Below are 16110 nucleotides of genomic sequence, written 5' to 3'. Positions count from 1 at the left end.
CTATATGTATTGCTTTACTATGTTTGTATTTGTGTTTTTACACATAGATTTACATGTTATCTCCAACTTTGCAAAATTTAATCTCTTTGCTAAAGAGATTAAATTCAGACTGAAGATCTGAAAGTGGCCACCAGAAGCCCAAGATATGTTGAAAGAAGTGTCCAAGGGCATAGTGTTCATATTGACAAGAGTTGTATCACATGTAAATTTCAATATTCAAGATGCTCTGAGCCCTGATTAGCAGAGGGTAAACATTCAAAGACATCTTTTTCTGATTCCCATCCATACAAACTCTTTTCAACAATCAGGAATGCATGCAGCTCCTAAAACAGTGAAATCCAAAACATGAAGTCATACTTTCAAATCCTTTCTCCTCCAGTATGGTTTCATTATATGTTGAGTCTGGTTAAGTCTCATGTTCAGAGGGGCTGCCTTTGAACAGAGAAGCTACAGTTACTTCTGTAAGTTTACTTTACTGGTTAGGCAATCTTGACTTGCAAAATGCAAACTGCTTATCTGAGGAGGTAAGAGGAACTTATTCATTTGGACAACTTCCTTTTTTACATTCTCATGTGTTCCCTTTTCCACATACACATGCACACACAATTCAATGTAAAATTAATCAATGTGATCGTATTTGCAACTGGTGAAGAGATTCCCTGTGCTCATTTTTACTCCACTTCACACTATTACAAGGTCACATGAGACACAGCATCACTCAGGACTGGATTCTGAAATTGTGTAGGCGATCAGCACAGAATCTCCTGGCTTCACAATCATGATTTCTTTTGGTTTAGGTCAAAGTCTTATCTGGTGCACCTTGTGCTAAGTTCTCCAAAAGCGTCTCCCTTGGTCTGCCTAGCTCTTCCTCAAGGGCAACACACTGGCTTCAAGGTCTGAGTGTTTTCTTTAGAGCAAGAAAAAGGCTTATGCTGAAGTCTGTATCTTCAATCTGTATTTGAGTCTCAGCTACAGAAAGAAATACAAATGTACACCTTCTCCTAATCTGGATGGTAAAATGGGTGAAGAAAAGGGAAACTAAAGAAATTAGATTATTTGATTATACATTATATCACTACCCAACAACTTAATCTGATTTTGTCTTTACTGGTCACAGTCAGTCCACACTGTGACTACAGAAACCTATTGAACTTAAAAATGTTAAGCTTTCTTTGCCATAGTGACTTTTTAGCACTAGGTTTATCTCAGTCTTATTCTGAAGGTTTTTTTTTTTCCCTTTGGTTTTGCTTTTTCCTGTATGGGGAAGGAGACAATTTTCCCTGCAAATAAAACAGAGTTTTAAAAGGGTAAATCTGCCAAAGCAGCTTATGTCCTGCATTGCTGGCAATCAGCCATCAATTCTGTCCAGTCACAGGCCAAAAAAAAAAAAATCTGGAGAACAGATGATCAGCATCCTGTAGCACTGATTTGAGACAGAGTGAAAGAGGTCATTTAAATGCAGCATATGGTTTAAGAGACAAGCTATTGAGTTGTATCTTTATTTCTCAGCATCTCAAGTTGATGCAAGAATAAAAATCTAGATGAAAGTGCCTATAAATTTTGAGGATAATATCTATCCATAAATCTGTACCAATAGCCACTGCACATTCTTAACTATATGCAAATCAGCTACTAACAAGCTTTTAATTCTTTCTAGTTCTGGAGCAAAAACACAAAAATGTTGAAATAAGATAACACTAAAATAAATTGTTCTCATCTAAGGCAGTTGTTAGAAAAACATGTCATTAAACTGGAAGGTTTTAGAGTGTAAAGGAATTCAAGCAACAGATTTTAGTAAAAGAGGCCAGAGAACCAGAAGGTTACAACTGACCAGTAAGAAACTACTCTAATTTCAAGTCCTCAAGGCTTTAAATTATTTGGAAACTGAAGTAATCACCTACAAAATGAGATCCATTTATCAGGAAGAGAGAAGAAACCGAGGTAGTTCTTTATGAACCAAGGACAGTTCTTGCTGTTGCCAGGGCAAGTGTACGAGAATGCTGCAGCATCAGGGAAGCACAGCTCAGCATCCACCTGTAATTAGCAAACAGCCAAATCCTGGCAGGGAGCAAGCAAGTAATGGTGGTATAGACATTCTGATTGTACCCAGAACTAAAATTACTTATTCAGATGAAAGACATCTCTTTTTTTGCATGTACAGATTTTGAAACATGCTCTTTGATGTTAAGTGAGACTGAGAACAGTCCACAATCAATAACACAGCTGAAACTCTTGCCATGCTAATTTTTATGCTCAGAGATGTAAAGCAACTTCTCTCCTTTTTGTTTTCAAGGGAATGTTATTGCTCTTCTCAAAATCCAATCTTCTTTCTTCAGTTTTTTTTTAACATTTCTACCTATCAGAAGCCTGTATGTGTTCCTTTCACTTTTGTTTCTGTTTCACTTCTATGTGAATTGCTATGTGTTAGCCTTGTTCTGTTTCCTTGAAAATACGTTATTCAAAGCCTTCAATCTAACCTTTTTAATGCTTTCCTTATATCTATGAGAAAGATAAATTACAAATTTATCTCTCTCATAGATATAAGGAAAGCATTACAAGATGTGTGTGTGTGTGTGAGTGTGTGTGTGTGTTCTGATTTCTGTGCCTTACAATCTGCTTTGGCAAAAAGAAGTAGCCAACTTTTGAGAATTTTGATCTATCAACTCCAATCTTTTCCTTCCTTACAAAGAAAATCCAATGTACATTTTCATGTAAGTCTTTATATATTTTTTTCTTGCATTTCCCGTGACATTACTATAATTCAGTTTGATAGTTTTAAACTTAATCATAAGCCTGGGAGAATAACTTGAACAACTTAACTGCTGTCACTAATGTTATGTTAATAATTGATGTCACTGAACATAGATTCCAGGTTTGGTCTCATTTAAAATACATATCTCCTGGAAATTAACATTCCAGTTGGAGAACCCTCACTGTATTGTCATACTTTAAATAGCTGCACATTTGCAGCCCTGAGGTTTGGCATTTTAACTACAGCAAGAATAATTTCTTTTAAAGTACTGCAGCCTGTAAAACTTTGAAGTTTGGTTACTAGCATATAGTAATGCAGAACACATATAATAATATTATATATAATAATGTAGAAAATGTGAAGAAAATACACTGGTGAAACTTACAGTGTGATTTCTCAAACACACTGCTGAAGATAAGATGTTAACCCAAATTTTAAGGTACTTCCTATTCTTGATAACAGTATTTCAGCCCTTCACCAGGAACAACCAGCTATTAATAATAAACAAAAATAACTACTTGTAACTGCCAGTGGGTATATCTGGAGCTGATTCCTGTCAGTACAGAGATGTACACCTGATTTGTAGAAACATTCTGGTACTGAAGCAGCACAGTAGTTTTAGGAATTATCTATTCTTCCTGACTGCAGTAAAGGCCATGCTGCATGCTACACTTTCACAGGAGTTGGTGAGAATGAGACTTTTCTGTTTCATTCCAACCCAGCCAGTGACACTATCTTTACTTCCCTCACAGGTTGAAATGTGCCACTTCACTACATATTTGGCATGCCTGTTTCTAAAGCCAACCAAAACCCAAACCAAACAGCCCAATAAAACCCCCCGGCAACAAAAAAGCACCTTGATTAGTAAAGAATTAGCCCAATGGCACACCATTATTTAATCTCATTCATAAATGGATGTATTTTCCTATTCAAAACTTATGACGTCTTACTGATAAAAACAAAGTGTAATTTTTTTTTGGGCAGACAAAAGTGTGCCCAGGGAATACAGGATTTAGATGTGCTCAAGATCTCAAATACAAACACAGAGAGACAGTAAGCCTGAACTATTAGTCTCTTAGAAACCAGATGTAAACAAAACCATTAGCTGTTCATGACTCCTCTCATTTATTCAAATCACTTCTGGCAGCTGATCACACCTCCAGCTCTCTTACTAACCACACAGATGAAAAGGCAGGCTCAGGATTGAGAAAGAAGAAGAATTATGCAACAAGGCTTTGTACAACATGTTCACCAAAGTGACCAAACAAAAGGCCATTCTGGAAAGCAAGACCAGGAGAGCAGATTATACAACTAAACTCCTTTCCACAATACAGTGCAATGCAGAAGCAGCAGGTTTTCTGCTCCTGAGAAAGTCACCCAGAAAAAAAAAAAATCACAATGAGCTTCTGTCTCTTTGGAAAGCAGAAAGCAAAATCTTCACAGCAAGATTTAAGGCTTTCTATTCAAGAAAGATTTCATTCATTTGAACGAAAAAGCAGCAATCAATACAAAGCTTTCAATACAGGTGTAGTTTTTTAGTAGGATGAATATGTAAACAAGGTGGTCATATGGCTTCACTTTTACTTAATGGAATAAAGAAAAAGTTAGTAGTTCCAAGATAGCCCATTGACTTTATCTTACAACTGCTGATAAACAAGAATTTAGATTCAGAAATATTAACTATGTTTAGGGTATTAAATAAATTTGCAAATGACAAACTTGTCATTTCTCAGTACTAATAAGAATCTCAATACAATCTCATGGAAGATTTTTTAAATTCCCTTTATTTGTTTGTCCATGAATTATAAAGAATTCAGGTCTTGGAAACTTAAGTAAGGCATCTAAAGAGGTATTAAAAATACACATCTTGCCTTTTTATGGCAATAACTATTTCCAGGTGCCCAAATGCCTTTTCAGATCTTATTCTTCCTGCAACATACAACTTCAGTAATACAAAACAGCCAGAAATCCAGGTTAATTAGACTTATGTCCTGTCTTATAAGTCTCAAACCAGAGTGTTTCATTACTGCAACTCACACCTGCTAATAAACATTTATGCCTGGAGACCTCTGATACAATGGCTTGGTCACTTTTTTTTTCCCCCACTGACTTGGAACTGATCATTGCATAGTCCAATCTCTGTCTCTCCTGTCCAAAAATCTGAGTTTTGGTTGATTTAATTTAAGAATCATCTCAGCACCACAGTCTGAGCTCCTGTGCCTATACACTCCAATGGGGGAATGCCAGCTGGACTATAAATTTGAGGGAAGGGCCCATTCCCAACACTTCTCTACTCATTTGGACGAGAGCTCAAGCTTTGTGACTTCCATTGAAAGGTACTTCTTGTCCTCACTGTGCCAAGGCACATCAGGTTCACCTGTGAGTGAATGGACTAGGAATGCCCAGGCTCCAAAACAGCACTCAGCTCCAGGTAGAGAAGGACTGGGCTGGTACAACTGGCTCATAACTGCTGTAACTGGTGATGCTGACTCTTGATTCTCTCCTGAAAAATAACATGATGTTTCTGCATTACCCAGTGGATGTTTCTGGAGTCAAAAGAGAAAATTCATCTGTATTATTTGTCTTGTATATGCCAGGAGCAGTTTGCAGCCTCAGAACTGGGAATGGCTGCACCACATGGACTTAGAAAAGCTTAGGCATGTCTTGGCAAATGAGACAATAGAAACCCTGGTCAAAAGAAACAGAATAAAGACACAGGTCTTTACACAGGCTCAACTGTAATAATTTACTTGAATTTCCTTGGGAGAATGAAACACAGTCCAAAAGTGAATTTACTACAAATTACCATAAATTCTTATAAACAGAAAATCTGAGAAAGAACAAAGAGCTCCATTCCTAAGTAGATTTTTTTTCTAATATATATAAGTCAATAAAAGCAAGTAAATATTCTCCTTTGCTGCACTGGTTTGGCCACAAATCATGTTGAATACTGCTCTTGCATGTAGAGCTGGGGATTTTTTTCCCTTCCGAGACCGGAAAGCTAACAGTAATACTCTTCATGTACAATTGCTGTTGTAGTTCATTCCCTTCACCTTATGGAAAGAAGATTTTTTTCCTCTGTTTTAATGAGCTTAAGATAAAGTCTTTACAGAACAGCTGCTGCCTTGACAAGGTCTGTGGCTTTCTCGCAATAGCACCTTAAGTAAAGACTTACGGGAAGTCCACAGTGTAGTGAGGACACTGTGCCCACCCAGGCACACCGATGGTGACTCCCAAGCAAGCTGCCAGAGGTAGGACAGGCTAAGCAGTTATGGCAAGATACATGAGCTGGTCTCTAATAGTGAGGTGCAGAAAGCAAGGGAACATTTTGCTACATTTGTACAGGCCTTTGGCATTTCTCTAAGGGGATGATGAATTTTCCCAGAGTTATACTGGCACAGCTAAAGCTCGGTGATTTGGATAAACTAAATCTCAACTCTCGTTTAGCAGCAATGGCTAGGTGGGTAAAAAGTGGTATTAAATGTTCTAGATGTATCTCTTATCTGGGTGAATACAAGAGTCTTCAGCTTAGAGATTTACAGGTTTTGCAGGGCTGTGTCACAAGCCTAACAGTGTTACAACGAGATTACATACATTCTCCATAGTTACTTAAACCAATGTACATCAGGGAAGGCATAATCCTCTTAAAAGTATAAAAGACTATGTAACAAATACTGAAAAGTAATTACACAAAATCTAGTGAAATTACAGTAAAAGAATCTTCACTAATCACATCTCTTAATATATTAATGTTTATGTTCCATGTGATGAAGCTCAGAAAGATATTTCACAGCCATCTCTGTTAACAGCAATGACTCCTCAGCAGGGAAAGCAAGAAAGGCAGATAAACCAGGGAGAGAGGGAGAGAAGGTTAAGGTATGAGCTCTTGGCCCCCAGGCCAAGCTGTGCAGGGGCTGAGCTGGAGCCCAAGAACTGTCCTCACTGTGCAGTAACTCAGCATTTCTCCTCCTCACCTGGAGGCTGCTTACCCTGAAACATCAAGCTGCTTTTCTGCTACTTCCCTAACCATTCTGATATTGAATTACTGAGAACTTAATATAATCAGGATCTCTTCCAAAGTACAGGATGTAAGCTAGTTTTTTAATGTTAGTCCCAGTTTCTTTACACCCCTTGTGCAAAGAACATTGTACATAGAGTAGCCCCAACTTAAAGTCTATAAAGAATTAGAATAATAAAACTTACACCCCAAATTACTAGCAATCAGAATCTGAATTTTAAATATAGCTGTGGAATTAGCAGTCAGTTATAACTACTTGTAAAATGTAATAACACCTTTCAAACATCTCTTTTTAGTTCACCATGAAGACATCAATTCTAAAGAGCTAGAGAGGGGGGTTTTGGTGGGTTTTCTTTCTTTCTTTCTTGACTGCTGGATTCTTAATAAGTCATTGACACTTCCCTCATAAAGCTCCTTCTCATATTGGATGAAAGACAGAACAAGTAGCCTGTTTTCTTGCACCCAGTAATAGACGATTCCCCTGGATACATACAACTGCCAACTAAAAACCTCAGTGTGAGTCTAAAATTAGAACTCAGTGATATGAGTCACAAGGAGAAGCTTTGTGATAGAAATGAGGATATTTTTAAGCAAATGCAGTCTAAAGTGCAAAATAAAAATGGCATTCTATAAAAAAGTCTGTGGAATAAATTACGAGTAACTGTTACATGTTAATTTTCATTTATGTGTTTTTTCTACCTGCAAGTATATTCTTTAAAGTATATTATCATCCTGGTAAAGAAAGATGGTGAAGCTTTTAATTTCTACAAATGGGCAAAACATGATTACAGCAAAATTGTAAAAAAAAAAAAAAACCGAAAACTTTCTCATTGAAATATTTTGCCTTTATGTTACAGAAGTCTCTACATCAGCGTCAAAGCATGATCAGCAGTAGTTCATTTACAAAACTCTTTTAATCCCTATTAATTAGTAACAAGAGGCATGTCCTCCTGCATTTTTCAGCTCTTCTAGTATGAAAAAACAACAAATGGCATTCCAAGAGGCAGCCATTGTCATCACCATTATTTATGGTGATGACAATAAGCTATGTTCAAATTTAATAACACACCAAAATATATTTTAGGAAGGTATTACAGCACAGCTCTGAGGAAATGAAGTTTAATTTTTCAAGCCTGCAGTGTATATAATAGAAATAGGAAATCACAAACCAGAAAACTGATAAGTTGTCTAACCTGCATAAAATATGTCATCAAAATATTTTGAATCTATTCTGCTTCTTGATACCCCCAACCCAAAGCTATTACTAAAATAAGTGTCTAGCAGCCTGTCAGAATAGAGAGAGCACTCTCAAAAATAAACACTGCAATATTTTCCTTCTCAAAATCTCTATCTTCACTAAACCATCAAAAATGACACATAATTGTCCCTATTTAGACTTCCTGAAATATGTTTTTTCACACCAGTAACAAATATGGCAGATGTTATTTTGAGACAAAATCTTAACTGAAAACAGTTTTTGAGCCTCAGATAACATTTTATCAAACCCAAAATTAAACAGCTGCAGTGTGGATGCCTACATACAAACTTGTCAAATCATAGTGAGCAGCACAGAGCTGAAGATAGTTCGTGTAAAACACAACTTGCCTGACATGTTTTGGATATTCACTGTATTTAAGACACAGCATTTTAACCACTATCTCTTAAACTGTCCAAGGATTTTCCTCTTGCATTTTGCCTCCTACATTTTGTGCAATGAATCTTGTCAGTGTTTTAATAGTAGCATAGGAGAAGAATTGCAATTTTTGAATTGTGTTTCTTCATATCCAAATGAAAGCAATCTCAGTGTGAGACACCACCACGTCAGCCATTTTCTGCCCTAAATATATACTTTATCTCAGATGAAAATTGGAAAAATATGTTGGTTTTTCCTTCAAAAGCAACTCAAATGCAAATATACATATATATATATATATATATATATATATATATGCAATTTATATCAACTGTGTGATTATTAGTGCTTTGTGTTCTCGTTGGCTAACTAAATGGAAAGAGAAGAACAGATTGTTTTAACAACCTGTGGAAATAGTAATAATCAAAAGTAAAAGCAAGAAAAAAAAGTAATTAGGAATATGTTGACTTACATTGTTAGTTTTGTGGTCAAAGCAGTAGAAAAATGTAAGCAAAGAGATGGCAACATTAACTTTAAATAAATTTCTAAAAATTTGCTTTAAATAACTAACTTGAAATTTATTAATGATGAAAAACCATCTAAAAATAAGAATACAGGACCATGCCTCACTAAAATACATTCTGCATTTCACATACTGCCCCAGGACTGAGTTCTCATTGAAGAGAACACAAAGTGAAAGCTAACTGCAGTTTAAAAGAAAAAAAGGCAGCATATGGTTTTTTCCACTGAGATACTTATTGCACCATATGTCAAAACAGTCTAACTATATGACAAAATATTCTAATATAACATGATGCCTAAATTCAGTTCATACTTTAGTCATTTGTACTACTAGTGAAATGTTTTGATCATATCCTTTCCCCCATGTTTTTGCAATACCTACATATAGTTCAGAACTTCTCTCTACCAGGAATATATCAGATTATTACCATCACATACCTGGGTCAGAAAAAACCTAAAGTGGATTCTCAGTGAACTTGTTTGCATATGCATAAACCAAAATTAAATACTTCTAAAATGATTATATTATCAAATATTAACTACTATTTTACTTGAATATCTCCAGATGCAGACTATCCTTTCACATGTTTTTGTTGTAGTAGATGAAAATACTATTTTTACCCTTTAATGATCTTCTTTTCAACTATGATGGTAGGGCTTTTTCCAGCAGTCTTAACCTTCACACAAAAACCTTGTATTTCAGGACTTTGCTCTGAAACAGCATTAACTTCAGTTTTCTCACACTGATAAAATAATAAAAAAGAGACTGAAATCCTGCATGATTTCCTCTTGTTAGGTAACATGTGGGCTGCAATGTTATTCAGATTCCCAATTCATCATTGAGATTTACTTGACCTTCGGATCACAGAGGTCATACCAGTCAATGGAGTCAAAAGTGCTTATTTTCCCTTAACACACTGCCAGTGAGTAATGGATTGCCTTAGAGACAAGATTTTCTCACTCAACAGACTAATAATTTACATTTAATTCAAGAAAAATCCAAGAAAGATTCAGGAAACAAACTGGGGCATTTTAGATAGTGAAAGACTGCAAGGAAAAAGCATCAGCACAACTACATGGAACCAGTACCTACAAGGAAACTGGACAGAAGGAAACCTTGACCAGAGCAGTGTTTGCAATACAGGGATAAAACTCAATTGTGCAAAGATGTGCAGCATGCCCTTCCAGGTCAAACACACCTTTTCAATTTTGCTGACGTTTACAAACGTGATCTTGCACTATAGATTTTCCGACAATAAAATGGTAAACAGCACTGAAGGAGAGACACTGCCTTCTACCCAGGAGCTCACTTGGCCTCTACAAACCAAGTCCTAGACCTCAGATCTAAGGTAAGAAGAAGAAGAAGAGTGCTGGTGAAAACAAAGTTTGGAATGTGCATGCAGTGAAGCAAGGTACGTGTTAAATCACCTTAGCTTAATGTTAAACTGTGGCTCTTGGCACTGTTGACTTAGAGAAAAAACAGAGGAAAACACCAAAGGTACACATTAACAAAGAGCCTATCAGCTAAACAGAAAAAAACCCATACTGTTTATTTAATGGCTGCTGGTATGGAAAAGAAATGCTAGGCTGTAAAAAAGGAAGGAAAAGAAGAGCCAAACTTAAGGCAAAGAGGATGGGGACAAAAAAGAAAGGACAGCCCAGGAGAAAAACAAACCCACAACATTCTGTGAACAGTGCTAATGTAAGGAAGGCATAAAACTGCAGAAGATGATAGCCATTTGTATGTACTTTTACATAAAATAAGGACTGGGCTTGAACCTTATTTGACCTGCCTGTTTGACCCCCACTTTCCTGGAGCGTATGAATTGTACTAGAATGATGCCTCCTCTCCAGCATGGTTAGTCTTCATGCATGATCATGTTGCTTGCTTTCCCACCTTTAGTTTTTCCTACATCATTGTCTCTAAGTCACTTTACAAAACCCCAAAATACCCACAATCTAGAGCGAATTTAAGAGCCTAATAAGAACAGTGGTGCAATCCAGAAGAAATGAAAGATGGAAAAGAATTTTTTATGGTTCTCTATCATTTGTAGAGGGTTTTTTAGGACAACAAATGTATTGCCCTTTAACATTATGTTGTTTAAATTGTTGTACTTTGCACACTTTAGAACTGGTTTTACTGCATGGAGTTAAAATGGATGAGTCTCAAAATATCAGTTATAGGACAGCAACCTTATTTGGGTGGCATATATGTTTAGATTCTAGTGCAGACTGAATTTTTGGTGATTCAATAAAGAAAGGGAAAAAATGTCCTGTTTGATTAAATAGACCACGCAATAATGAACACAATGACACACACAAAAGTCTTCACTCAGCACAGACTACTAAATGAGAAATTGGAAGGAAAAAATCCACAGCGGGACGAAAAAGTGGGAATGAGAAAAGCCTGCAGTAATAGTATGCTACAGTGACTGTTCAACATCACCTTACAAGCCAGTAAGAACAAGTCAGCATAATGAAACAAGGTCCTGAGGAATGGGATAAATGAGGCATTTGTTTTTGGGTTTTTTTTCTTCAGGACAGCATGAGCATGACTGCAGTTTGCCTGTTAACAGTGCAGACTAACAGAAAATATTTCATTTCATCATGGCAGAGATTGCAAATTAGTAAGAGATTTACCAGCCTGTTCCCCAGCACTCTTTGGTTTGATATTTGCAGCTAAGAAAGATGCTTTAAGAATCTTTAGCATACAGTTACAATGCCAATGAACTTGCACTTCCTGTAGGCTAAGGAGCAGTGCTTTTGTGCCAACTGGCTTTAATTCCCAGAGTAATCCAAAAACCAGTCCCAGGAATGTAACTCATATTGATGGTGTACACTAGTGCTGCCCAGGTTTTATGGATGCTTTTATAATATGAACAACTAGGAAGCCTAAGGTACTGCATGAAACCTAGAACTAGCAAGTTTATCATGGCTGTTTGCCCCAGGTGAATTTCTGAGCCAGCGATACAGGACGTTATTCAAAAACTCTGTATATGTACAGAATGCATTGCAAGCATCATAATTACCAAAGGGAAGTGACTGGAAATATTTATATTAAAAAACCCAAATAAACAAATTAAAAAACCCAGCCAACACAGAATCAACTTTGTTTCTCTCTTGAAAGATTTTAGGAGAGCATATATAGTCATGTTCACTAGAAGTGGGTACAGCAGATATTTCAGAACTGGTGTTGAGAATCCCAGTGAAGAGTGGCATTTTTCTGGTATTTCCTACGCTCTCCCACCACAAGCACTCACTGGAAACCCGTGAGGCACATTTGAGAACAATGTGGAGGAGGGAGCACAGCTTGCTTTACCTCTCAGTGCTGATGAATTTCCAGCACTGACATCTTGCAGCACTGTCTAAGCAGTATCACTCCAGAAGAACTCTCCTGCCTCAGCTTACAGCCAGGTACAGAAAGAGGTGTTGTAAAGCACAACTGCTGCTCTGCACCGACTGAGGATCCCCCAAAGCAGTGCCATTCCTGCTATACCTTGAATGCTGTCGGTTCCACTCTCACCTTGAGCTGTGCACCCGGCTCTGCACCGACTCTGGGCTGCCACACAAACACGCCAAGAAATATCTCTGTGCTCCTATGCCCATCTACTCCAATTTCAGCTGACTGTAATTTCTGAAAGGTGGAGCAACCTCAATACACAAGGGCTTAGGTAGTCGCAGTGCAGACTGCCTGCTCATCCATAATGCAGAACTATAGACTAAAAAAAGATTTAGGCTCCTAGCACTCTAGCTTTGGCACAGGTGATTTATTGAAATAGTGCATCTGCAGCAAAACTCAGATCCCATCAATACCAAGCTGAGCTGATTTCATATGAGAAGCAAATTATCCAGTTACAGGTACGACTTGAAATTAACATGCAATGCTAAATTTCCATTTAGTTCATATGTTTTCTTTTCAAATGTCTTCACTTCAGAATTCATGTAACTATTTTTGCTTAATTTCCAAAAATAAAATAATATAAAAATATTATAGCAGACTGAACTATGTATCAGATTTCAGCAGAGCCAAATATATAAAAAATGAAGAAAAAGAGTAAAAAACCCAAAATTCAAATGAACAGAACAGCCATTTTGTCAGCAACAGCTTTTCAGATGTTTAAAAAGTTAGCATATAACAGTCTGATAATTAATGGCCCCCACACTCTGCAAATACCTTCTGTAGCATCCTTATACATTGCTTCAGAGTACCAGCCTGGATAATCCTCCCTGAACACAGCTTGGCTTCCTGATGCTTTCCTTTTCAACATGTCCCCATAAACTTTGAGCACATTTCTCATGCATTTCTTCATATTCCTCAGAAGGTCTCATAATTCCTTCATGTTCTTCAGAAGGTCTCACAGTTCCATAATTGTTTCATTTCTTGCTTCAAGTCTCTCAGTATTTTTTTCCTGGAATACCTACTAAGAACATGAGTTCATACAAATTTATGGTATCCTGTACACACTGTGATGTACACACACTGTGTCCCAAGCCCCCTGCCTGCTCTGTGGGCAAGGCTGCCTCACTGTGCCCTTGCACAGTCTCATTCAACTCTGCCTGGAGTGTCTTAGTCTAATGCTTAAACCATAAATCCTCTGAGCACAAAACTTCCTCACTCAATGTTTCTTGGCACTTTGAACAGCCATTGTCCAGCATTGTGGCTTAAGAATTAGCAGACATAAAGACAGAATGGGAACATATAGTAAATGCACAAAAGGCTGAAGAAAATTAAGAAGAACCATGTTGGAACTGATGAAGTGCTGTAGCAGGCCTAAATAGAACAGACTCTTCCATTTATCTACTGAGGCTACATGGAAATCACTCATAGCTGGTGTCTGGGAAGCTAAGTTCAGATCTCCTGAACTGAAAAACAATAAATGGAAGGAAAACCCAGGAGGAGATTAAGCTTCCAGATTTAGAGGATGCAGAAGGGGGTATCAAAGGTTCTGTGCATACAAGCGTTTGTTGAAGTCAGCAGAAACTATTCCATAGAGGAAAGAAGGCCAGGGATTTATGATTGAGTTTAAAAGTTAATAGGAGTGAAATCTACAGCAGCAATGACAATTTATTTCTAGTCAATATCATTATTTGAATTTAAGAAAAAATTCAAATGCAATCTTTTAGCAGCAGTTAGATGTAGAACTTCTAAGAAAACACAACAAATTTATTAAGTAATGCTATATTATAGGAACATAAAACCATAATGAATACTCAAAGAATATTGCAAAGACATCCTGTGATGTGTTATCTAAAAGGTCATCAACTTGAGGACTAATAATAAGCTCACTGAGCTATGAACTCTTCAATGCTTAACAATATAATAATTCACAGTCCTCATTGCTAAACTAATAAATATTAGTTTATCAGGATAAAATATCTACCAGATGACTTTGTAGGTGAGAAAAGGATGAATATAATTTCTATTCTCTTTTCTATGGGAAAACTGATACACACATCAAATAACCTGGGAGTAACAGAACTAAAACCAGTCTCATAAGTTTCAATTCTGTGTACTGTCCCATGGAGCCATGTTCATGTCAACTGCTTTAAGTATCACTGCTTATGCTATGGCAAAGGACACATAATCACAGCCCTTTGGATATACTAGAAGTACATCCCATAGATAAGCTTAAAACAGTTACTAAACTTCAGAGATATTGTTCTGACTGTTCAGTGTAGTAGAAAATAGGAACTTGCATTTACAAGGGTGGAGCAGAGAGCACCAGCCCACGTCAGTCCCTTACCTTGAAGCCGTTGCATGACATTGGCAATGTCTCTAGATCTTGCCACCAGCCGGGATGAAGCCATGATCTCTCTGCAGCAAGTCCACTTCCCCTAACAGAATTCTCCCTCCAAGCTGTGAAGCTCAGTGGGACGAGGATCCTGGACAGTTTCCTTTTAGCGTTCAACCCTCAGCCGTGGCAGAGCATCCCCGGGCCAGTCAGACACCTCCAGTCCAACGCTGGCCCCCATAGGGCCGGGGCAAGGCAATGGTAAACGACCTCAACACCTGAGAAAAAAAGGACCAAAGTTTAGAGGAAACTTTTACCAGCTCTGAAAAAATAAAGAGTCTGGGTTTTAATGGCTATCTTAACAGGTAAAGGGTTTATGTTTCGGCAGTAGTGTACGCCCCAACCAGAAATATAATTAATGCTGAAAGCTTGCTTGGCAATCATCAGGCAGAATGAAGCTGCAAAAACAAATCATTAAACACAACTGGAAATGCACCAGACATCAATGCTTTCCTGAGTATGCTTGTGGATATTGTTTTAGAAATAATAAGAATATTATACTTATTAAAAGTAATACTGTAATACTTTTTTTGCATAGAGCCTATTAAGCTTAAAAGAGAAACAAAACCACTTGTAAAAATCCAAAAACTGTAAAACTCTCATTTTATTTCACTACTGTAGGAAGGAGCACGTATCAAAAAAGTCATTGGTCAGGATAACTCCTAACTCCACTTGACAATGTGGTCTCTTTTGAAATATTGAGATTAATATACTTCATTATTAAATAAAGTTGTATTTGTATTCTTTTTTTTTATAATGATGCTATCTTTTGTGCCATTTAACATCATAAGCTGTGAACTAGAACTGCTACATGAACACTGCTACAATTCTGCATCTATAATAAAAATCTATGTGACTATAAATCTGGTCTAAATATAACCTAATTAGATTCTTCAGATAATTCTATCGATAACTTCTTATCTTCTGAGGAACAAGTGCATGTATGTATGCAGTGATTTCCCTGATAAGAAATGTATAGACACCAAGAATAACTGGATTCATACCATACACTCTGGGTGCACCCCAAATTCAAGATGATATGCAGCTGATCAATATCACAGATGTGAGTGGGTTCATTTGTGTTGTGCACTTTCATCTCTTCCTGGCCCCAAGGTCTGTCAGAGAATAGAGTCCTCCATTATCAGCCAAGCCTTCAGGCTGCACAGCTTCAGGCACGATGAACTGTCCCAAAGGAGCTGTGTCAACATGTAAGGGCAGCCAGAGGAAATGACATTTCAGCATTTCCTTTTCTAACCTTCAAACCATGCCTGACCCAAGGCACATCGTGCTTTCCCTCTTATTGATGTTTTTTATTGTATGTTTACTGCAGTCAACACACAATGCTACAGTTTACCTTGTGTTTTAGAGACCTAAATGCTGCTCAGATCAGCAG

General features: G+C 37.2%; 1 protein-coding gene across 1 annotated transcript in view; it reads right to left on the bottom strand.

Moving 5' to 3' along the window:
- Nucleotides 1-15820, bottom strand: part of SYNE1 (spectrin repeat containing nuclear envelope protein 1) — a 281934-nt gene extending 266114 nt beyond the window's left edge. Inside the window, exons 1-2 of the mRNA XM_059468351.1 lie at nt 15722-15820; nt 14670-14935 (exon numbers count right to left, since the gene is read on the bottom strand). Of these exons, the coding sequence (XP_059324334.1) occupies nt 14670-14733 (64 nt within the window). The 5' untranslated portion in view covers nt 14734-14935; nt 15722-15820. The remainder of the gene's footprint in view (nt 1-14669; nt 14936-15721) is intronic.
- Nucleotides 15821-16110: the final 290 nt, after the last annotated feature.

The sequence above is a fragment of the Ammospiza nelsoni genome, chromosome 3, assembly GCF_027579445.1.
Source record: "Ammospiza nelsoni isolate bAmmNel1 chromosome 3, bAmmNel1.pri, whole genome shotgun sequence".
In the NCBI taxonomy this organism is placed as follows: Eukaryota; Metazoa; Chordata; class Aves; order Passeriformes; family Passerellidae; genus Ammospiza; species Ammospiza nelsoni.
The sequence above is the reverse complement of the archived record's forward strand: the minus strand, read 5'-3'. Positions and strand labels throughout refer to the sequence as shown.